The sequence below is a fragment of the Oncorhynchus clarkii genome, chromosome 3 (assembly GCF_045791955.1).
Source record: "Oncorhynchus clarkii lewisi isolate Uvic-CL-2024 chromosome 3, UVic_Ocla_1.0, whole genome shotgun sequence".
Taxonomy (NCBI): domain Eukaryota; kingdom Metazoa; phylum Chordata; class Actinopteri; order Salmoniformes; family Salmonidae; genus Oncorhynchus; species Oncorhynchus clarkii.
The window spans coordinates 4,605,703-4,629,516 of record NC_092149.1 but is presented as its reverse complement, the minus strand read 5'-3'; the positions used below and the strand labels follow the sequence as shown (position 1 = coordinate 4,629,516).

Below are 23,814 nucleotides of genomic sequence, written 5' to 3'. Positions count from 1 at the left end.
CTAAGTTGATTACATTCAGCTGACAATCATGTGATGGAAGTGAGAGAGACATTCTGGACTGGAACCTGATGCCGGAAGACTGAAGCAGAACAAGTTTTAGCCAATATTTATGGCTCCCTATATAGTGCACTACTTTGGGTTCTGGTATAAATTAGTTCACTAAACAGACAAAGTGTCTACTGTCATCCAATGAATATTGACATTGCTGTGACGGCTGTCCCACATATACATGTTGTTTTACCTGCTCACATCTTTATAATTTCCCTTCAGGATGAAGACTCTGAGTGACAAATCAAAGGAGGCCAAAGTAAAGCAGAAACACAGGTAAGGCCGGCCTGTATCCATAGTGTCTCAGAGTTGGAGTCATAAAATAAAAAGGTTATTTATTTACTTTATTTAACTTAACTGAGTGATCTAATATCGGGTTGGCCTTTAAGAGCATAATGAATATAGACTATATGGACAGAGAGGACCTGATCTTAGATCAGCACTTTAAGGCACTTAATGAATACGGCCCAGGAGTACCAGTCAAATCATCCATTTACATCCACTTTCATTCTCTTATATCCTCTTCATAGTCTATTTCCCTTAATGACTCATTTCCTGTCTCTCAACAGACATGAACATCTGACACAGTTTTCTGCTGGAGTAGAACTGCTCAGTCGGTAGGTGTTGCTCTCATTGGATACAACTTTGGACCAGGCCCCACAGGTCTCTGGACCAGGCCCCACAGGTCTCTTTGGACCAGCCCCCCCAGGTCTCTTTGGACCAGGCCCCACAGGTCTCTTTGGACCAGGCCCCACAGGTCTCTTTGGACCAGGCCCCACAGGTCTCTTTGGACCAGGTCCCACAGGTCTCTTTGGACCAGGCCCCACAGGTCTCTTTGGACCAGGCCCCACAGGTCTCTTTGGACCAGGCCCCACAGGTCTCTTTGGACCAGGCCCCACAGGTGTCTTTGGACCAGGCCCCACAGGTCTCTTTGGACCAGGCCCCACAGGTCTCTTTGGACCAGGTCCCACAGGTCTCTTTGGACCAGGTCCCACAGGTCTCTTTGGACCAGGTCCCACAGGGTCTAAATTAGTGCACAATATAGGGAATAGTGTGCCATTTGTGATGCAGACATTGAAACACTAATAAAACACAAGGCCTTGTTTGTTTCATTAGTTTCTTGTCTTTCAAAGGTACGAAGACACCTGGGTGACTCTCCACAGAAAAGCTAAAGATTGTGCGAAAGCTGGAGAGGTTTGTATGAACTGTAGCTCAATGTATTAAGTAGACTTGCATTGAATTTAACATCAACAATAATAATACATATGAACATCTCACCTTCTCTCTCTCGTCTGTCTTCTCTCTCTCATCTTCTCTCGTCTGTCTCTCTCTCGTCTTGTCTTCTCTCTCTGTATGTCTCTGTATGTCTCAGACAGTGGATGGAGAGGTGGTGATGCTGTCTGCACACTGGGAGAAGAGAAGAGCAGCAGTGGTGGAACTACAGGAACAACTACAGCAGATCCCAGGCTTCCTCACAGACCTGGAGACGTGCACCAACCGCATCGGTGAGTCACTGTGTCTGAGTTTAGAGTCTTCACTCTTCTGCTCAAGTGTGTACTTGCACACTCTTTCTCGCATGGATGTTACAATGGTGGAAACTCTCCAGACAATGCTTACACCAAGTGCACACTCGGGGGGGAAGAGGGTGGAAATTCAGGACGTAGCCTACGTATCATAGACTGCACCAGGAAACCTTTAGGACCAGTCAACAGTGGATCATATTATAGTGGAGAGAAATGTCACAATTACTGAATGTCAATGCCACTCTTCTTTAAAAATACATTTTGGGGGGACCTTTTGTTACCATTGTTGTAGAGTAGGTTGATGTCAGAGGTGTTTATGACGGGCTGAGCTGTGTTCACCTTGAGAGAGCGGTGGTATTGTAGGGCACCAGCTGCCACGGCCTGCCTGTTACCTGTGGTGCTTCAGCTGGCAGTGGGGTAATAACAGCTACTGGTGCCAACATGGTGAAGGGGGGGTTGGTAGGCAACGACAGAGACAACAGGAAAAGAGGAAGCCTTTGTACACATGGCTAGTTTGAAACACAACACGTTTATAGTCTTAAGGGGACAGATCTGACATCAAATCTGACTTCAGAATCAGATTCCCAAGTCACCTCTGTAGGTAGCTTGACCTACTTCCACATCATATACCACACAGCACGGAGTAGTCGTCGATACTTTCTGTATTATTCTGTGTATCGGCCTATACCAGTATGTATCGGTCTATACCAGTATGCATCGGTCTATACCAGTATGTATCGGTCTATACCAGTATGTATCGGTCTATACCAGTATGTATCGGTCTATACCAGTATGTATCGGTCTATACCAGTATGTATCGGTCTATACCAGTATGCATCGGTCTATACCAGTATGCATCGGTCTATACCAGTATGTATCGGTCTATACCAGTATGTATCGGTCTATACCAGTATGTATCGGTCTATACCAGTATGCATCGGCCTTTACCAGTATGTATCGGTCTATACCAGTATGTATCGGTCTATACCAGTATGTATCGGTCTATACCAGTATGTATCGGTCTATACCAGTATGCATCGGCCTTTACCAGTATGTATCGGTCTATACCAGTATGTATCGGTCTATACCAGTATGTATCGGTCTATACCAGTATGCATCGGTCTATACCAGTATGCATCGGCCTTTACCAGTATGTATCGGTCTATACCAGTATGCATCGGCCTATACCAGTATGTATCGGTCTTCTCTAAATAGTTTCTAGTTTTGTACATTGTTCATGGAATTGGAACCCTTCTCCCCTGCCCTGAATAGTCAGTAGTGACTATTATAGATCTCATCAGGATAATAATCTGTCTCTGATCAAATCAAATCAAATCAAATTTTATTTGTCACATACACATGATTAGCAGATGTTAATGCGAGTGTAGCGAAATGCTTGTGCTTCTAGTTCCGACAATGCAGTAATAACAAGTAATCTAACTAACAATTCCAAAACTACTGTCTTGTACACAGTGTAAGGGGATAAAGAATATGTACATAAGGATATATGAATGAGTGATGGTACAGAGCAGCATAGGCAAGATACAGTAGATGGTATCGAGTACAGTATATACATATGAGATGAGATGATAATCTGTCTCTGTTGTAGTGTACCCTGTGATTTGTCACTGGCCATAGGGTGTGTTCTCCTAATGCCATTGATTTCCTGTTGATTCGCCAGATGTCTCCAAGCCTGAGCCCAAAACTGCCAAGCCCAAAATCTGGACATTAGAGCAAAACAACCCTTAGATTTGTAGTTTATTTAAACTCACTGTTCAGCGCTGGTTGTGCTGTAATCCATGTTAGATAGTAGTTGGACTGTTTAGAACTCTGAGGACTTTCATTCCGTCATTCTAGAATGGGTGTCTCCCTGTCTCAGCCAATGAGTTTCACGTGATGTGAATTCTAGCGAGCACATGGGAAATTCCAGTATGAACAGACTGAGAGATGTGTTCTAGGAAGGTGAAAGAAGTTGAATATAATTCAGTGGATTTAACTTTATTTAGAATAATTACATTTGTAAGATTTGTTCCTGCCCTGTACAGAGTTCCAGATAATGCCTCAAAAATGGCACATTTCCTTTTTAGTTGTCTTTGACTTTGGACAGAGAAAGTGGTTGGGCTCCCGAGTGGCGCAGCGGTCTAAGGTTAGGGGAGGGTTTGGCCGGGGTAGGCTGTCATTGTAAATAATAATTAGTTCTTAACTGACTTGCCAAGTTAAATACATTTTTTATTAATAAATAGTGCTCCAAGTACAAACAGTTTCCCTATATGACCACCAGATGTCAGTGTTCACTTGTGTTTCAGTAGTGTAGTGAATAATAGTTCCTTTATGTTTTATTGGAATTATTCACATGAAAATATTATACAGAGTCTGGCAACAGTCTCCCAGCAGCAGTTGGACAGAGTCTGGCAACAGTCTCCCAGCAGCAGTTGGACAGAGTCTGGCAACAGTCTCCCAGCAGCAGTTGGACAGAGTCTGGCAACAGTCTCCCAGCAGCAGTTGGACAGAGTCTGGCAACAGTCTCCCAGCAGCAGTTGGACAGAGTCTGGCAACAGTCTCCCAGCAGCAGTTGGACAGAGTCTGGCAACAGTCTCCCAGCAGCAGTTGGACAGAGTCTGGCAACAGTCTCCCAGCAGCAGTTGGACAGAGTCTGGCAACAGTCTCCCAGCAGCAGTTGGACAGAGTCTGGCAACAGTCTCCCAGCAGTAGATGGACAGAGTCTGGCAACAGTCTCCCAGTAGCAGTTGGACAGAGTCTGGCAACAGTCTCCCAGCAGCAGTTGGACAGACACAACAATGAGATACAGCTTCACAGCACAATGAAGTTGTCATGACAATAGTTCCATCAGGTAGCCTAGCAGTAAAACGCGTTGGGACAGTAACTGAAAAGTTGCTGGTTTGAATCTGCTGATGTGCTCTTGAGCAAGGCACTTAACCCAAACTGCTCCTGTAAGTCTCTCTGGATGACTAAAATGACTAAATGTAATATATTCCCTCCCCCTCTGCCACATACAGCCCACCTGGAGGCAGACTTTGAGGAGCTGGAGAGCCGGCTGATGTACCTGGACAACCTGTGTGGTCAGTGTGAGCATCAGCGCTTCAGACACTTCCAGGTTGTGCAGCTGGAGAACTACAAGAAGAAAAAGAGGTAGGTTTTCCGTTCTCTCTCTGACCTCAGGATTTTACAACATAATAACATTGTGGTCATTCGTCCTGGCTAATACTCCGCTTCACTTGACAACCATCCGCCAACTCTATATCCCTGAGTTATTGTCTGATATAAAAACAGGTTCACCACTTGATGCACCACTGTCCAGATGGATTCCTCAGTATCATAACATAGTATCATACCGGCCCAGGAAAAACAAGCAGCAGGGTCAGAATACTGTGGGAAATGTGACATTTCAGACATTTTTTAAAAACATTTTTAATAATTTGCAAAACCATCTATATCTGTTTTTGCTTTGTCATTATGGGATATTGTGTGTAGATTGACGAGGGAATAAAAAACAAATCAATTTTAGAATAAGGTTGTATCGTAAACAAAATGTGGAGAAACTCATTGGGTCTGAATACTTTCTAAATGCACTGTATGAACAAGCTCCACATATAATCTGCTGATGGCTATAATTATCACATAGTCACAGGAAAAAACCTTACTGAGTCTACAAGCTCCACATATAATCTGTTGATGGCTATAATTATCACATAGTCACAGGAAAAAACCTTACTGAGTCTACAAGCTCCACATATAATCTGTTGATGGCTATCATTATCACATAGTCACAGGAAAAAACCTTACTGAGTCTACAAGCTCCACATATCATCTGTTGATGGCTATCATTATCACATAGTCACAGGAAAAAACCTTACTGAGTCTACAAGCTCCACATATAATCTGTTGATGGCTATCATTATCACATAGTCACAGGAAAAAACCTTACTGAGTCTACAAGCTCCACATATAATCTGCTGATGGCTATAATTATCACATAGTCACAGGAAAAAACCTTACTGAGTCTACAAGCTCCACATATAATCTGCTGATGGCTATAATTATCACATAGTCACAGGAAAAAACCTTAGTGAGTCTACAAGCTCCACATATAATCTGCTGATGGCTATCATTATCACATAGTCACAGGAAAAAACCTTACTGAATCTACAAGCTCCACATATAATCTGCTAATGGCTATCATTATCACATAGTCACAGGAAAAAACCTTACTGAGTCTACAAGCTCCACATATAATCTGCTGATGGCTATAATTATCACATAGTCACAGGAAAAAACCTTACTGAGTCTACAAGCTCCACATATAATCTGCTGATGGCTATAATTATCACATAGTCACAGGAAAAAACCTTACTGAGTCTACAAGCTCCACATATAATCTGCTGATGGCTATAATTATCACATAGTCACAGGAAAAAACCTTACTGAGTCTACAAACTCCACATATAATCTGCTGATGGCTATAATTATCACATAGTCACAGGAAAAAACCTTACGGAGTCCATAAGCTCCACATATAATCTGTTGATGGCTATCATTATCACATAGTCACAGGAAAAAACCTTACGGAGTCTACAAGCTCCACATATAATCTGCTGATGGCTATAATTATCACATAGTCACAGGAAAAAACCTTACGGAGTCTACAAGCTGCACTTGTAGCTGCTCATTTGTGACAGATAGACTAGTGTCCTGTCCAGGGGGTGTACTGGTACATCAAGCTGCCTCACTACAGAAACAGGAGATAGACTAGTGTCCTGTCCAGGGGGTTGTTGTGTCTTTGGCTATGCCGGATTAAGTGATATGACATGCTATTCTCTAAAATAATTTTTCTGTAATTAATATTACCTGATTAAGCTAATCAGGTAAATAATTAACTAGGGAGTCGGGGCACCACAAAATAATGTTTATAGAGCTGTTGTCTTCCGAGTAAACTCTTAAAGACCTGGTCATCTTTTACGTCAGTAGCAGTCAATATTTAATCCTCAATTTATTTAGTCTCATCTGAAAGTTGTAAATGCTCATCTTCACGAAACCTGGCTAACAAGTTGAATCAGCAACACAAAATTTGGTTTAAATATTTATTTACTATATACTAATCACACAGAATTACATATACACAGAATGAATCATACATTAATGGACCTGGTGAACGGAGCCGATACAGCGGCTGGTTACACAAAGGAAAGGGTCGGGGTTTGAGTGAAAGAGCGGGAAGACTAAGTAACAAAGGGAGAAGCTGTGCTATCGTAAATACAGTATCTTATGCATTCTAAATTACCGGCCATTTGAGAAAGGAAAATGCAATAAATATTTACTCTGAGCTGCGCTTCGATAGATTGGTCGTAGATGGTAGGCCGGGTTGTCCTTTGAAGACTGTCTAGTGATGAACTGGAGCGTGGTAGAATGGATACTCTGTCCGTCCTCTCCTAGCCCACGTTTAGCGGGCGGACGGGGTAGCACTTCTTTAGTGAATAACAGTTCAAAGTTCACACCAAGTTGCCATACTTTAAGCTCGTGCTATATTCTGGCTGGTATAGTCGAAATTCATGAGAGCCAGAAACCTTGCTTGTTTGTAGGTGACCAAATACTTATTTTCCACTATAATTTGCAAATAAATTCATTAAAAATCCTACAATGTGATTTTTTTTGTTGTCATTTTGTCTGTCATAGTTGAAGTGCACCTATGATGAAAATTACAGGCCTCTCTCATCTTTTTAAGTGGGAGAACTTGCACAATTGGTGGCTGACTAAATACTGTTTTTGCCCCACTGTATGACCCATTGACGTTGTATATCCCTGTGGGGGAAATTGGATACTTCATAGAAACGTGCAGGGAAAGCGATGTACTGTCATTGCTGCTTAAGCCTTTGTTCACCTCGGTAGAAAAGCCTTTACAGCAGCAATCCTCCAGCGACATTGTCCTCTTATCTGTGATGTGGGATTATTATTCTGTACGCCTTGAGGTTCTCATTACGGTGTGATGTGGGATTATTATTCTGTACGCCTTGAGGTTCTCATTACGGTGTGATGTGGGATTATTATTCTGTACGCCTTGAGGTTCTCATTACGGTGTGATGTGGGATTATTATTCTGTACGCCTTGAGGTTCTCATTACGGTGTGATGTGGGATTATTATTCTGTACGCCTTGAGGTTCTCATTACGGTGTGATGTGGGATTATTATTCTGTACGCCTTGAGGTTCTCATTACGGTGTGATGTGGGATTATTATTCTGTACGCCTTGAGGTTCTCATTACGGTGTGATGTGGGATTATTATTCTGTACGCCTTGAGGTTCTCATTACGGTGTGATGTGGGATTATTATTCTGTACGCCTTGAGGTTCTCATTACGGTGTGATGTGGGATTATTATTCTGTACGCCTTGAGGTTCTCATTACGGTGTGATGTGGGATTATTATTCTGTACGCCTTGAGGTTCTCATTACGGTGTGATGTGGGATTATTATTCTGTACGCCTTGAGGTTCTCATTACGGTGTGATGTGGGATTATTATTCTGTACGCCTTGAGGTTCTCATTACGGTGTGATGTGGGATTATTATTCTGTACGCCTTGAGGTTCTCATTACGGTGTGATGTGGGATTATTATTCTGTACGCCTTGAGGTTCTCATTACGGTGTGATGTGGGATTATTATTCTGTACGCCTTGAGGTTCTCATTACGGTGTGATGTGGGATTATTATTCTGTACGCCTTGAGGTTCTCATTACGGTGTGATGTGGGATTATTATTCTGTACGCCTTGAGGTTCTCATTACGGTGTGATGTGGGATTATTATTCTGTACGCCTTGAGGTTCTCATTACGGTGTGATGTGGGATTATTATTCTGTACGCCTTGAGGTTCTCATTACGGTGTGATGTGGGATTATTATTCTGTACGCCTTGAGGTTCTCATTACGGTGTGATGTGGGATTATTATTCTGTACGCCTTGAGGTTCTCATTACGGTGTGATGTGGGATTATTATTCTGTACGCCTTGAGGTTCTCATTACGGTGTGATGTGGGATTATTATTCTGTACGCCTTGAGGTTCTCATTACGGTGTGATGTGGGATTATTATTCTGTACGCCTTGAGGTTCTCATTACGGTGTGATGTGGGATTATTATTCTGTACGCCTTGAGGTTCTCATTACGGTGTGATGTGGGATTATTATTCTGTACGCCTTGAGGTTCTCATTACGGTGTGATGTGGGATTATTATTCTGTACGCCTTGAGGTTCTCATTACGGTGTGATGTGGGATTATTATTCTGTACGCCTTGAGGTTCTCATTACGGTGTGATGTGGGATTATTATTCTGTACGCCTTGAGGTTCTCATTACGGTGTGATGTGGGATTATTATTCTGTACGCCTTGAGGTTCTCATTACGGTGTGATGTGGGATTATTATTCTGTACGCCTTGAGGTTCTCATTACGGTGTGATGTGGGATTATTATTCTGTACGCCTTGAGGTTCTCATTACGGTGTGATGTGGGATTATTATTCTGTACGCCTTGAGGTTCTCATTACGGTGTGATGTGGGATTATTATTCTGTACGCCTTGAGGTTCTCATTACGGTGTGATGTGGGATTATTATTCTGTACGCCTTGAGGTTCTCATTACGGTGTGATGTGGGATTATTATTCTGTACGCCTTGAGGTTCTCATTACGGTGTGATGTGGGATTATTATTCTGTACGCCTTGAGGTTCTCATTACGGTGTGATGTGGGATTATTATTCTGTACGCCTTGAGGTTCTCATTACGGTGTGATGCTGCCGGACGGTTTACCTAGATGCACAAAGCTGCTTCTTCAATTCCACTGTTGTTACGCCGTCAGAAACTGCCAGGTCTATTTGATGGCATGTCCACTAGACTAGAGTCATCATTTTAAGAGCCCAGTGCAGTGCTTCATTTGTCAATGTGAGAGTGGGCTGACCTGGGGAGTTCTGAGGTAGCAGAATGTATGAGAGAGAAAATAATTCACCTTTTCTAAATAAAGCATTGCATGCATATCACCGTATTGGCATAGAGCAGTAGAGTAGAGACACTTACTGACATTCCACACATGGGGACATTATTAGTAGCCCGGGGTCCTGGGAAAATGTTGGACTTTTATAAACACATTACATGAAGTTGTCTTTTTACATGACTGGAGACTTTGACAGAATGTTGTTTTAATACCACACACCTGATGGAGACTGACAGAATGTTGTTTTAATACCACACACCTGATGGAGACTGACAGAATCTTGTTTTAATACCACACACCTGATGGAGACTGACAGAATCTTGTTTTAATACCACACACCTGATGGAGACTGACAGAATCTTGTTTTAATACCACACACCTGATGGAGACTGACAGAATCTTGTTTTAATACCACACACCTGATGGAGACTGACAGAATCTTGTTTTAATACCACACACCTGATGGAGACTGACATAATCTTGTTTTAATACCACACACCTGATGGAGACTGACATAATCTTGTTTTAATACCACACACCTGATGGAGACTGACAGAATCTTGTTTTAATACCACACACCTGATGGAGACTGACAGAATCTTGTTTTAATACCACACACCTGATGGAGACTGACAGAATCTTGTTTTAATACCACACACCTGATGGAGACTGACAGAATCTTGTTTTAATACCACACACCTGATGGAGACTGGCAGAATCTTGTTTTAATACCACACACCTGATGGAGACTGACAGAATCTTGTTTTAATACCACACACCTGATGGAGACTGACAGAATGTTAGGGATATCCTTGTCTCATCGCGCACCAGCGACTCCTGTGGCGGGCCGGGCGCAGTGCACGCTAGCCAAGGTTGCCAGGTGTATCCTCCGACACACTGGTGCGGCTGGCTTACGGGTTGGATGCGCGCTGTGTTAAGAAGCAGTGCGGCTGGTTGGGTTGTGTATCGGAGGACGCATGACTTTCAACCTTCGTCTCTCCCGAGTCCGTACGGGAGTTGTAGCGATGAGACAAGATAGTAGCTACTAAACAATTGGATACCACGAAATAGGGGAGAAAAAGGGGTAAAAAAATAAAAAACCCACCTTGTCTTGAATCCTTCACTAGGCCTCGGTGTGTGGAGACACGTTGTAGGTTACAGTATGAGGAGGAAATTATAGTCCTTTTTTATGTTACCTTTTATTTAACTAGGCAAGTCAGTTAAGAACAAATTCTTATTTACAATGACGGTCTACACCGGCCAAACCCGGACGACGCTGGACCAATTGTGCACCGCCCTATGGGACTCCCAATCACGGCCGGATGTGATACAGCCTGGATTCGATCCAGGGACTGTAGTGATGCCGCTTGCACTAAGATGCAGTGCCTTAGACCGCTGCGTCACTCGGGAGCCCAGTTTCACTGAATCACTCACTGATGAGCAGCTCACTCTCTGGTGGTTGACGATGCACTCGTGTCAAAAGCTTCTCTCTCTTCTTGTAAAATAATATTTGGAAGTGGATCTAGTATGTTGGTAGCCTACAGCAGAGTGTTTTCAGAAGGAGCCATTTGCTTTCCAACCTGTCTTTTCACTGACAGATTTGCCTCACGTTCCCGACTGTAGGCTCTTCCTTTTTATTGGGCTACAGTCCACAGCTAGTGGTCCTCTGTGGATAAATGATAGTCCTTTTTATTGGGCTACAGTCCACAGCTAGTGGTCCTCTGTGGCTAAATGATAGTCCTTTTTATTGGGCTACAGTCCACAGCTAGTGGTCCTCTGTGGCTAAATGATAGTCCTTTTTATTGGGCTACAGTCCACAGCTAGTGGTCCTCTGGCTAAATGATAGTCCTTTTTATTGGGCTACAGTCCACAGCTAGTGGTCCTCTGTGGCTAAATGATAGTCCTTTTTATTGGGCTACAGTCCACAGCTAGTGGTCCTCTGTGGCTAAATGATAGTCCTTCTCATGCTGTACCAGGCTGTTCTGAATGATTTATTTATTTATTTCTGAACAGGAATTCTATAACTTTGGTAAATGTATTTCCATTAATCAGGGTGCTGCAGCTCGTTCAGAACCCTTCACGTGGCTATGATTCAATAAGGAAATAAATGATGAAGTGCAATGCTGGAGAGGTTAATTAAAGTTCTTTTTTAACCTTTATTTAACCAGGCAAGGCAGTTAAGAACAAATTCTTATTTTCAATGGCGGCCTAGGAACAGTGGGTTAACTGCCTGTTCAGTGGCAGAATGACAGATTTGTACCTTGTCAGCTCGGGGTTTGAACTTGCAACCTTCCGGTTACTAGTCCAACGCTCTAACCACTAGGCTACCCTGATGAGAGTTGCAGGCTCATGCCTAGCAGAGTAGAGGGAGCGAGATAACAACTAGAAGCAGATTCACGTTCAGTGATTTATGTGAGACAGAATGAGGCGTCATCTGTTCATAGGAAAACAACATGCCTGTTATTCATGTCAGGCCTGGGCATTCTAGTGCTTATAGTCGTCCGGGTTTGGCCGCGGTGGGCCGTCATGATGAATAAGAATTTGTTCTTAACTGACTTGCGAATAAAATAAAGGTTAAATAAAAAATATTTGTGTTTTTAGTTGTACTTTGCCATTAAACAGCCCTGGCTGTTAAGTGATGTGTAAACCCAGACCGCTGAAAGACTTTGTTTCTGGCCTTGATTCACAGATGTGAGGTTATTGTTCATCTGAGGGTGTAGACTAGAGAGAGAGAGGAGCTGATGGGAGGTTACTGTTCATCTGAGGGTATAGACTAGAGAGCGAGAGGAGCTGATGGGAGGTTACTGTTCATCTGAGGGTAGAGACTAGAGAGAGAGAGGAGCTGATGGGAGGTTACTGTTCATCTGAGGATATAGACTAGAGAGAGAGAGGAGCTGATGGGAGGTTATTGTTCATCTGAGGGTATAGACTAGAAAGAGGAGCTGATGGGAGGTTACTGTTCATCTGAGGTTATAGACTAGAGAGAGAGAGGAGCTGATGGGAGGTTACTGTTCATCTGAGGGTGTAGACTAGAGAGAGGAGCTGATGGGAGGTTATTGTTCATCTGAGGGTATAGACTAGAGAGAGAGGAGCTGATGGGAGGTTACTGTTCATCTGAGGGTAGAGACTAGAGAGAGAGGAGCTGATGGGAGGTTACTGTTCATCTGAGGGTAGAGACTAGAGAGAGAGAGAGGAGCTGATGGGAGGTTACTGTTCATCTGAGGGTATAGACTAGAGAGAGAGAGGAGCTGATGGGAGGTTACTGTTCATCTGAGGGTATAGACTAGAGAGAGGAGCTGATGGGAGGTTACTGTTCATCTGAGGGTATAGACTAGAGAGAGGAGCTGATGGGAGGTTACTGTTCATCTGAGGGTATAGACTAGAGAGAGAGAGGAGCTGATGGGAGGTTATTGTTCATCTGAGGGTAGAGACTAGAGAGGAGCTGACGGGAGGTTACTGTTCATCTGAGGGTAGAGACTAGAGAGAGAGAGGAGCTGATGGGAGGTTACTGTTCATCTGAGGGTGTAGACTAGAGAGAGGAGCTGAACTCTGCTGTATCTGAATGAAGCTTTAGAATGAGCATCATGTAGTTATGGACTCACTGTAGCAGCACTTTGCAGTTGTTGTTAAATGAAAAGCATGTTACAATTTAAATGTCTTGCTGTTATTTCTGGGCCTGCAGTTTGTCTTCATAGATAGTTAAGGAACAAGCTGTAAAGACTCTGGCTCAGAGCGTGAGTGACTCTAGTGAAAAGACTGCTTCTAACTGTTGTTCCTATTTTCTTTCACAGGAAAGAGCTGGAGTCTCTCAAAGGTAAGAACCCATCTAAACAGAACATTATTCTGTACAGTCAGTAAGATGTCGTCTAAACAGAACAGTATTGTCAGTAAGATGTCCTCTAAACAGAACAGTATTGTCAGTAAGATGTCCTCTAAACAGAACAGTATTGTCAGTAAGATGTCCTCTAAACAGAACAGTATTGTCAGTCAGATGTCCTCTAAACAGAACAGTGTTGTCAGTAAGATGTCCTCTAAACAGAACATTATTCTGTACAGTCAGTAAGATGTCCTCTAAACAGAACATTATTCTGTACAGTCAGTAAGATGTCCTCTAAACAGAACATTATTCTGTACAGTCAGTAAGATGTCCTCTAAACAGAACATTATTCTGTACAGTCAGTAAGATGTCCTCTAAACAGAACAGTATTCTGTACAGTCAGTAAGATCCCCTCTAAACAGAACATTATTATCATGTACAGTCAGTAAGATGTCCTCTAAACAGAACATTATTCTGTACAGTCAGTAAGATGTCCTCTAAACAGAACAGTATTCTGTAGTCAGTAAGATGTCCTCTAAACAGAACAGTATTGTCAGTAAGATCCCATCTAAACAGAACAGTATTCTGTACAGTCAGTAAGATGTCCTCTAAACAGAACAGTATTGTCAGTAAGATCCCCTCTAAACAGAACAGTATTGTCAGTAAGATGTCCTCTAAACAGAACAGTATTGTCAGTAAGATCCCCTCTAAACAGAACAGTATTGTCAGTAAGATGTCCTCTAAACAGAACAGTGTTGTCAGTAAGATGTCCTCTAAACAGAACATTATTCTGTACAGTCAGTAAGATGTCCTCTAAACAGAACAGTATTGTCAGTAAGATGTCCTCTAAACAGAACAGTATTGTCAGTAAGATGTCCTCTAAACAGAACATTATTCTGTACAGTCAGTAAGATGTCCTCTAAACAGAACATTATTCTCATGTACAGTCAGTAAGATGTCCTCTAAACAGAACAGTATTCTGTACAGTCAGTAAGATGTCCTCTAAACAGAACATTATTCTGTACAGTCAGTAAGATGTCCTCTAAACAGAACAGTATTGTCAGTAAGATGTCCTCTAAACAGAACATTATTCTGTACAGTCAGTAAGATCCCCTCTAAACAGAACATTATTCTGTACAGTCAGTAAGATCCCCTCTAAACAGAACAGTATTGTCGGTAAGATGTCCTCTAAACAGAACAGTATTGTCAGTAAGATGTCCTCTAAACAGAACAGTATTGTCAGTAAGATGTCCTCTAAACAGAACAGTATTGTCAGTCAGATGTCCTCTAAACAGAACAGTATTGTCAGTAAGATGTCCTCTAAACAGAACAGTGTTGTCAGTCAGATGTCCTCTAAACAGAACAGTATTGTCAGTAAGATGTCCTCTAAACAGAACAGTATTGTCGGTAAGATGTCCTCTAAACAGAACAGTATTGTCAGTAAGATGTCCTCTAAACAGAACAGTATTGTCAGTCAGATGTCCTCTAAACAGAACAGTATTGTCAGTCAGATGTCCTCTAAACAGAACAGTATTGTCAGTAAGATGTCCTCTAAACAGAACAGTATTGTCAGTCAGATGTCCTCTAAACAGAACAGTATTGTCGGTAAGATGTCCTCTAAACAGAACAGTATTGTCGGTAAGATGTCCTCTAAACAGAACAGTATTGTCAGTAAGATGTCCTCTAAACAGAACAGTATTGTCAGTCAGATGTCCTCTAAACAGAACAGTATTGTCAGTAAGATGTCCTCTAAACAGAACAGTATTGTCAGTCAGATGTCCTCTAAACAGAACAGTATTGTCAGTAAGATGTCCTCTAAACAGAACAGTATTGTCAGTCAGATGTCCTCTAAACAGAACAGTATTGTCAGTAAGATGTCCTCTAAACAGAACAGTATTGTCAGTCAGATGTCCTCTAAACAGAACAGTATTGTCAGTCAGATGTCCTCTAAACAGAACAGTATTGTCAGTCAGATGTCCTCTAAACAGAACAGTATTGTCAGTAAGATGTCCTCTAAACAGAACAGTATTGTCAGTCAGATGTCCTCTAAACAGAACAGTATTGTCAGTAAGATGTCCTCTAAACAGAACAGTATTGTCAGTCAGATGTCCTCTAAACAGAACAGTATTGTCAGTAAGATGTCCTCTAAACAGAACAGTATTGTCAGTAAGATGTCCTCTAAACAGAACAGTATTGTCAGTAAGATGTCCTCTAAACAGAACAGTATTGTCAGTAAGATGTCCTCTAAACAGAACAGTATTGTCAGTAAGATGTCCTCTAAACAGAACAGTATTGTCAGTAAGATGTCCTCTAAACAGAACAGTATTGTCAGTAAGATGTCCTCTAAACAGAACAGTATTGTCAGTCAGATGTCCTCTAAACAGAACAGTATTGTCAGTAAGATGTCCTCTAAACAGAACAGTATTGTCAGTCAGATGTCCTCTAAACAGAACAGTATTGTCAGTAAGATGTCCTCTAAACAGAACAGTATTGTCAGTAAGATGTCCTCTAAACAGAACAGTATTGTCAGTAAGATGTCCTCTAAACAGAACAGTATTGTCAGTCAGATGTCCTCTAAACAGAACAGTGTTGTCAGTCAGATGTCCTCTAAACAGAACATTATTCTGTACAGTCAGTAAGATGTCCTCTAAACAGAACAGTATTGTCAGTAAGATGTCCTCTAAACAGAACAGTATTGTCAGTAAGATGTCCTCTAAACAGAACATTATTCTGTACAGTCAGTAAGATGTCCTCTAAACAGAACAGTATTGTCAGTCAGATGTCCTCTAAACAGAACAGTATTGTCAGTAAGATGTCCTCTAAACAGAACAGTATTGCCAGTAAGATCCCCTCTAAACAGAACAGTATTGTCAGTCAGATGTCCTCTAAACAGAACAGTATTGTCAGTAAGATGTCCTCTAAACAGAACAGTATTGTCAGTCAGATGTCCTCTAAACAGAACAGTATTGTCAGTAAGATGTCCTCTAAACAGAACAGTATTGTCAGTAAGATGTCCTCTAAACAGAACAGTATTGTCAGTAAGATGTCCTCTAAACAGAACAGTATTGTCAGTCAGATGTCCTCTAAACAGAACAGTATTGTCAGTCAGATGTCCTCTAAACAGAACAGTATTGTCAGTAAGATGTCCTCAGAACAGTAAACAAACAGAACAGTATTGTCAGTAAGATGTCCTCTAAACAGAACAGTATTGTCAGTAAGATGTCCTCTAAACAGAACAGTATTGTCAGTAAGATGTCCTCTAAACAGAACAGTATTGTCAGTCAGATGTCCTCTAAACAGAACAGTATTGTCAGTAAGATGTCCTCTAAACAGAACAGTATTGTCAGTAAGATGTCCTCTAAACAGAACAGTATTGTCAGTAAGATGTCCTCTAAACAGAACAGTATTGTCAGTAAGATGTCCTCTAAACAGAACAGTATTGTCAGTAAGATGTCCTCTAAACAGAACAGTATTGTCAGTCAGATGTCCTCTAAACAGAACAGTATTGTCAGTAAGATGTCCTCTAAACAGAACAGTATTGTCAGTAAGATGTCCTCTAAACAGAACAGTGTTGTCAGTAAGATGTCCTCTAAACAGAACAGTATTGTCAGTAAGATGTCCTCTAAACAGAACAGTATTGTCAGTAAGATGTCCTCTAAACAGAACAGTATTGTCAGTAAGATGTCCTCTAAACAGAACAGTGTTGTCAGTAAGATGTCCTCTAAACAGAACAGTATTGTCAGTAAGATGTCCTCTAAACAGAACAGTGTTGTCAGTAAGATCCCCTCTAAACAGAACAGTATTGTCAGTAAGATGTCCTCTAAACAGAACAGTATTGTCAGTAAGATGTCCTCTAAACAGAACAGTATTGTCAGTAAGATGTCCTCTAAACAGAACAGTATTGTCAGTCAGATGTCCTCTAAACAGAACAGTATTGTCAGTCAGATGTCCTCTAAACAGAACAGTATTGTCAGTAAGATGTCCTCTAAACAGAACAGTATTGTCAGTAAGATGTCCTCTAAACAGAACAGTATTGTCAGTCAGATGTCCTCTAAACAGAACAGTATTGTCAGTAAGATGTCGTCTAAACAGAACAGTATTGTCAGTCAGATGTCCTCTAAACAGAACAGTATTGTCAGTAAGATGTCCTCTAAACAGAACAGTATTGTCAGTAAGATGTCCTCTAAACAGAACAGTATTGTCAGTCAGATGTCCTCTAAACAGAACAGTATTGTCAGTCAGATGTCCTCTAAACAGAACAGTATTGTCAGTCAGATGTCCTCTAAACAGAACAGTATTGTCAGTCAGATGTCCTCTAAACAGAACAGTATTGTCAGTCAGATGTCCTCTAAACAGAACAGTATTGTCAGTAAGATGTCCTCTAAACAGAACAGTATTGTCAGTCAGATGTCCTCTAAACAGAACAGTATTGTCAGTAAAATCCCCTCTAAACAGAACAGTATTGTCAGTCAGATGTCCTCTAAACAGAACAGTATTGTCAGTCAGATGTCCTCTAAACAGAACAGTATTGTCGGTAAGATGTCCTCTAAACAGAACAGTATTGTCAGTCAGATGTCCTCTAAACAGAACAGTATTGTCAGTCAGATGTCCTCTAAACAGAACAGTATTGTCAGTCAGATGTCCTCTAAACAGAACAGTATTGTCAGTAAGATGTCCTCTAAACAGAACAGTATTGTCAGTCAGATGTCCTCTAAACAGAACAGTATTGTCAGTCAGATGTCCTCTAAACAGAACAGTATTGTCAGTCAGATGTCCTCTAAACAGAACAGTATTGTCAGTCAGATGTCCTCTAAACAGAACAGTATTGTCAGTCAGATGTCCTCTAAACAGAACAGTATTGTCAGTCAGATGTCCTCTAAACAGAACAGTATTGTCAGTCAGATGTCCTCTAAACAGAACAGTATTGTCAGTCAGATGTCCTCTAAACAGAACAGTATTGTCAGTCAGATGTCCTCTAAACAGAACAGTATTGTCAGTCAGATGTCCTCTAAACAGAACAGTATTGTCAGTCAGATGTCCTCTAAACAGAACAGTATTGTCAGTCAGATGTCCTCTAAACAGAACAGTATTGTCAGTCAGATGTCCTCTAAACAGAACAGTATTGTCAGTCAGATGTCCTCTAAACAGAACAGTATTGTCAGTCAGATGTCCTCTAAACAGAACAGTATTGTCAGTCAGATGTCCTCTAAACAGAACAGTATTGTCAGTCAGATGTCCTCTAAACAGAACAGTATTGTCAGTCAGATGTCCTCTAAACAGAACAGTATTGTCAGTCAGATGTCCTCTAAACAGAACAGTATTGTCAGTCAGATGTCCTCTAAACAGAACAGTATTGTCAGTCAGATGTCCTCTAAACAGAACAGTATTGTCAGTCAGATGTCCTCTAAACAGAACAGTATTGTCAGTCAGATGTCCTCTAAACAGAACAGTATTGTCAGTCAGATGTCCTCTAAACAGAACAGTATTGTCAGTCAGATGTCCTCTAAACAGAACAGTATTGTCAGTCAGATGTCCTCTAAACAGAACAGTATTGTCAGTCAGATGTCCTCTAAACAGAACAGTATTGTCAGTCAGATGTCCTCTAAACAGAACAGTATTGTCAGTCAGATGTCCTCTAAACAGAACAGTATTGTCAGTAAGATGTCCTCTAAACAGAACAGTATTGTCAGTAAGATGTCCTCTAAACAGAACAGTATTGTCAGTAAGATGTCCTCTAAACAGAACAGTATTGTCAGTAAGATGTCCTCTAAACAGAACAGTATTGTCAGTCAGATGTCCTCTAAACAGAACAGTATTGTCAGTCAGATGTCCTCTAAACAGAACAGTATTGTCAGTCAGATGTCCTCTAAACAGAACAGTATTGTCGGTAAGATGTCCTCTAAACAGAACAGTATTGTCGGTAAGATGTCCTCTAAACAGAACAGTATTGTCGGTCAGATGTCCTCTAAACAGAACAGTATTGTCGGTCAGATGTCCTCTAAACAGAACAGTATTGTCAGTCAGATGTCCTCTAAACAGAACAGTATTGTCAGTCAGATGTCCTCTAAACAGAACAGTATTGTCAGTCAGATGTCCTCTAAACAGAACAGTATTGTCAGTCAGATGTCCTCTAAACAGAACAGTATTGTCAGTCAGATGTCCTCTAAACAGAACAGTATTGTCAGTCAGATGTCCTCTAAACAGAACAGTATTGTCAGTCAGATGTCCTCTAAACAGAACAGTATTGTCAGTCAGATGTCCTCTAAACAGAACAGTATTGTCAGTCAGATGTCCTCTAAACAGAACAGTATTGTCAGTCAGATGTCCTCTAAACAGAACAGTATTGTCAGTCAGATGTCCTCTAAACAGAACAGTATTGTCAGTCAGATGTCCTCTAAACAGAACAGTATTGTCAGTCAGATGTCCTCTAAACAGAACAGTATTGTCAGTCAGATGTCCTCTAAACAGAACAGTATTGTCAGTCAGATGTCCTCTAAACAGAACAGTATTGTCAGTCAGATGTCCTCTAAACAGAACAGTATTGTCAGTCAGATGTCCTCTAAACAGAACAGTATTGTCAGTCAGATGTCCTCTAAACAGAACAGTATTGTCAGTCAGATGTCCTCTAAACAGAACAGTATTGTCAGTCAGATGTCCTCTAAACAGAACAGTATTGTCAGTCAGATGTCCTCTAAACAGAACAGTATTGTCAGTCAGATGTCCTCTAAACAGAACAGTATTGTCAGTCAGATGTCCTCTAAACAGAACAGTATTGTCAGTCAGATGTCCTCTAAACAGAACAGTATTGTCAGTCAGATGTCCTCTAAACAGAACAGTATTGTCAGTCAGATGTCCTCTAAACAGAACAGTATTGTCAGTCAGATGTCCTCTAAACAGAACAGTATTGTCAGTCAGATGTCCTCTAAACAGAACAGTATTGTCAGTCAGATGTCCTCTAAACAGAACAGTATTGTCAGTAAGATGTCCTCTAAACAGAACAGTATTGTCAGTCAGATGTCCTCTAAACAGAACAGTATTGTCAGTCAGATGTCCTCTAAACAGAACAGTATTGTCAGTCAGATGTCCTCTAAACAGAACAGTATTGTCAGTCAGATGTCCTCTAAACAGAACAGTATTGTCAGTCAGATGTCCTCTAAACAGAACAGTATTGTCAGTCAGATGTCCTCTAAACAGAACAGTATTGTCAGTCAGATGTCCTCTAAACAGAACAGTATTGTCAGTCAGATGTCCTCTAAACAGAACAGTATTGTCAGTCAGATGTCCTCTAAACAGAACAGTATTGTCAGTCAGATGTCCTCTAAACAGAACAGTATTGTCAGTCAGATGTCCTCTAAACAGAACAGTATTGTCAGTCAGATGTCCTCTAAACAGAACAGTATTGTCAGTCAGATGTCCTCTAAACAGAACAGTATTGTCAGTCAGATGTCCTCTAAACAGAACAGTATTGTCAGTCAGATGTCCTCTAAACAGAACAGTATTGTCAGTAAGATGTCCTCTAAACAGAACAGTATTGTCAGTCAGATGTCCTCTAAACAGAACAGTATTGTCAGTCAGATGTCCTCTAAACAGAACAGTATTGTCAGTCAGATGTCCTCTAAACAGAACAGTATTGTCAGTCAGATGTCCTCTAAACAGAACAGTATTGTCAGTCAGATGTCCTCTAAACAGAACAGTATTGTCAGTCAGATGTCCTCTAAACAGAACAGTATTGTCAGTCAGATGTCCTCTAAACAGAACAGTATTGTCAGTCAGATGTCCTCTAAACAGAACAGTATTGTCAGTCAGATGTCCTCTAAACAGAACAGTATTGTCAGTCAGATGTCCTCTAAACAGAACAGTATTGTCAGTCAGATGTCCTCTAAACAGAACAGTATTGTCAGTCAGATGTCCTCTAAACAGAACAGTATTGTCAGTCAGATGTCCTCTAAACAGAACAGTATTGTCAGTCAGATGTCCTCTAAACAGAACAGTATTGTCAGTCAGATGTCCTCTAAACAGAACAGTATTGTCAGTCAGATGTCCTCTAAACAGAACAGTATTGTCAGTCAGATGTCCTCTAAACAGAACAGTATTGTCAGTCAGATGTCCTCTAAACAGAACAGTATTGTCAGTCAGATGTCCTCTAAACAGAACAGTATTGTCAGTCAGATGTCCTCTAAACAGAACAGTATTGTCAGTCAGATGTCCTCTAAACAGAACAGTATTGTCAGTCAGATGTCCTCTAAACAGAACAGTATTGTCAGTAAGATGTCCTCTAAACAGAACAGTATTGTCAGTAAGATGTCCTCTAAACAGAACAGTATTGTCAGTCAGATGTCCTCTAAACAGAACAGTATTGTCAGTCAGATGTCCTCTAAACATATCTGCAGCCTATATTGTAAATTCTACACTAGGATTTTGGGATTTTAGGATTTAGTTTTTTAATGATAATTTCCGTTTCACATGGTCTCCAGGATATCTTCATGATGTCTTGAGGCTTGGCAAATGAACGTGGCAGTAGCCGTATCTGTCGTTTCTTTCACTCAGAGTTTTTCCCCACATCTGATGTGTAATTTGTCTCCCAGACCCCAGTTAACATTAAACAGCGTGTAGGGAGGGTTGTTATAGTCATTATTTCAAAGCTAGACATGAATTAACCTCGGGAGGGCGTCTTTGAGAGAGCAGATAGAATCCCTTTGGCACAAGCTGCGTCACATTGACCTCTCCGTCATAATGAACCTCTCAGCAGGAATATCCTGGTTCTGGTATGGATCTTCATACCACATTACAACGTTACTTCACCTCCAATAGAATGAACAGTGTGACATTACAACGTTACATCACCTCCAATAGAATGAACAGTGTGACATTACAACGTTACTTCACCTCCAATAGAATGAACAGTGTGACATTACGTTACTTCACATCCAATAGAATGAACAGTGTGACATTACAACATTACTTCACCTCCAATAGAATGAACAGTGTGACATTACAACGTTACTTCACCTCCAATAGAATGAACAGTGTGACATTACAATGTTACTTCACCTCCAATAGAATGAACAGTGTGACATTACGTTACTTCACCTCCAATAGAATGAACAGTGTGACAGTACAACATTACTTCACCTCCAATAGAATGAACAGTGTGACATTACAACATTACTTCACCTCCAATAGAATGAACAGTGTGACATTACAACGTTACTTCACCTCCAATAGAATGAACAGTGTGACATTACAACATTACATCACCTCCAATAGAATGAACAGTGTGACATTACGTTACTTCACCTCCAATAGAATGAACAGTGTGACATTACAACATTACATCACCTCCAATAGAATGAACAGTGTGACATTACGTTACTTCACCTCCAATAGAATGAACAGTGTGACATTACAACATTACTTCACCTCCAATAGAATGAACAGTGTGACATTACAATGTTACTTCACCTCCAATAGAATGAACAGTGTGACATTACAATGTTACTTCACCTCCAATAGAATGAACAGTGTGACATTACAACATTACTTCACCTCCAATAGAATGAACAGTGTGACATTACAATGTTACTTCACCTCCAATAGAATGAACAGTGTGACATTACAACGTTAATTCACCTCCAATAGAATGAACAGTGTGACATTACAACGTTACTTCACCTCCAATAGAATGAACAGTGTGACATTACAACGTTACTTCACCTCCAATAGAATGAACAGTGTGACATTACAACATTACATCACCTCCAATAGAATGAACAGTGTGACATTACAATGTTACTTCACCTCCAATAGAATGAACAGTGTGACATTACCACGTTACTTCACCTCCAATAGAATGAACAGTGTGACATTACGTTACATCACCTCCAATAGAATGAACAGTGTGACATTACAATGTTACATCACCTCCAATAGAATGAACAGTGTGACATTACAACGTTACTTCACCTCCAATAGAATGAACAGTGTGACATTACAACGTTACTTCACCTCCAATAGAATGAACAGTGTGACATTACAACGTTACATCACCTCCAATAGAATGAACAGTGTGACATTACAACGTTACTTCACCTCCAATAGAATGAACAGTGTGACATTACAACGTTACTTCACCTCCAATAGAATGAACAGTGTGACATTACAACATTACATCACCTCCAATAGAATGAACAGTGTGACATTACAACGTTACTTCACCTCCAATAGAATGAACAGTGTGACATTACAACGTTACTTCACCTCCAATAGAATGAACAGTGTGACATTACAACGTTACTTCACCTCCAATAGAATGAACAGTGTGACATTACAACGTTACATCACCTCCAATAGAATGAACAGTGTGACATTACAACGTTACTTCACCTCCAATAGAATGAACAGTGTGACATTACAACGTTACTTCACCTCCAATAGAATGA

At 41.0% G+C, this 23,814-nt stretch overlaps 1 protein-coding gene across 1 annotated transcript in view; it reads left to right on the top strand.

The window, feature by feature from the left end:
* Positions 1-23,814, top strand: part of LOC139405647 (dystrobrevin binding protein 1a) — a 45,313-nt gene that overhangs the window by 578 nt on the left and 20,921 nt on the right. Inside the window, exons 2-7 of the mRNA XM_071148062.1 lie at positions 271-324; positions 618-665; positions 1,182-1,242; positions 1,421-1,553; positions 4,589-4,721; positions 13,350-13,372. Coding sequence (XP_071004163.1) covers positions 271-324; positions 618-665; positions 1,182-1,242; positions 1,421-1,553; positions 4,589-4,721; positions 13,350-13,372 — 452 coding nt within the window. The remainder of the gene's footprint in view (positions 1-270; positions 325-617; positions 666-1,181; positions 1,243-1,420; positions 1,554-4,588; positions 4,722-13,349; positions 13,373-23,814) is intronic.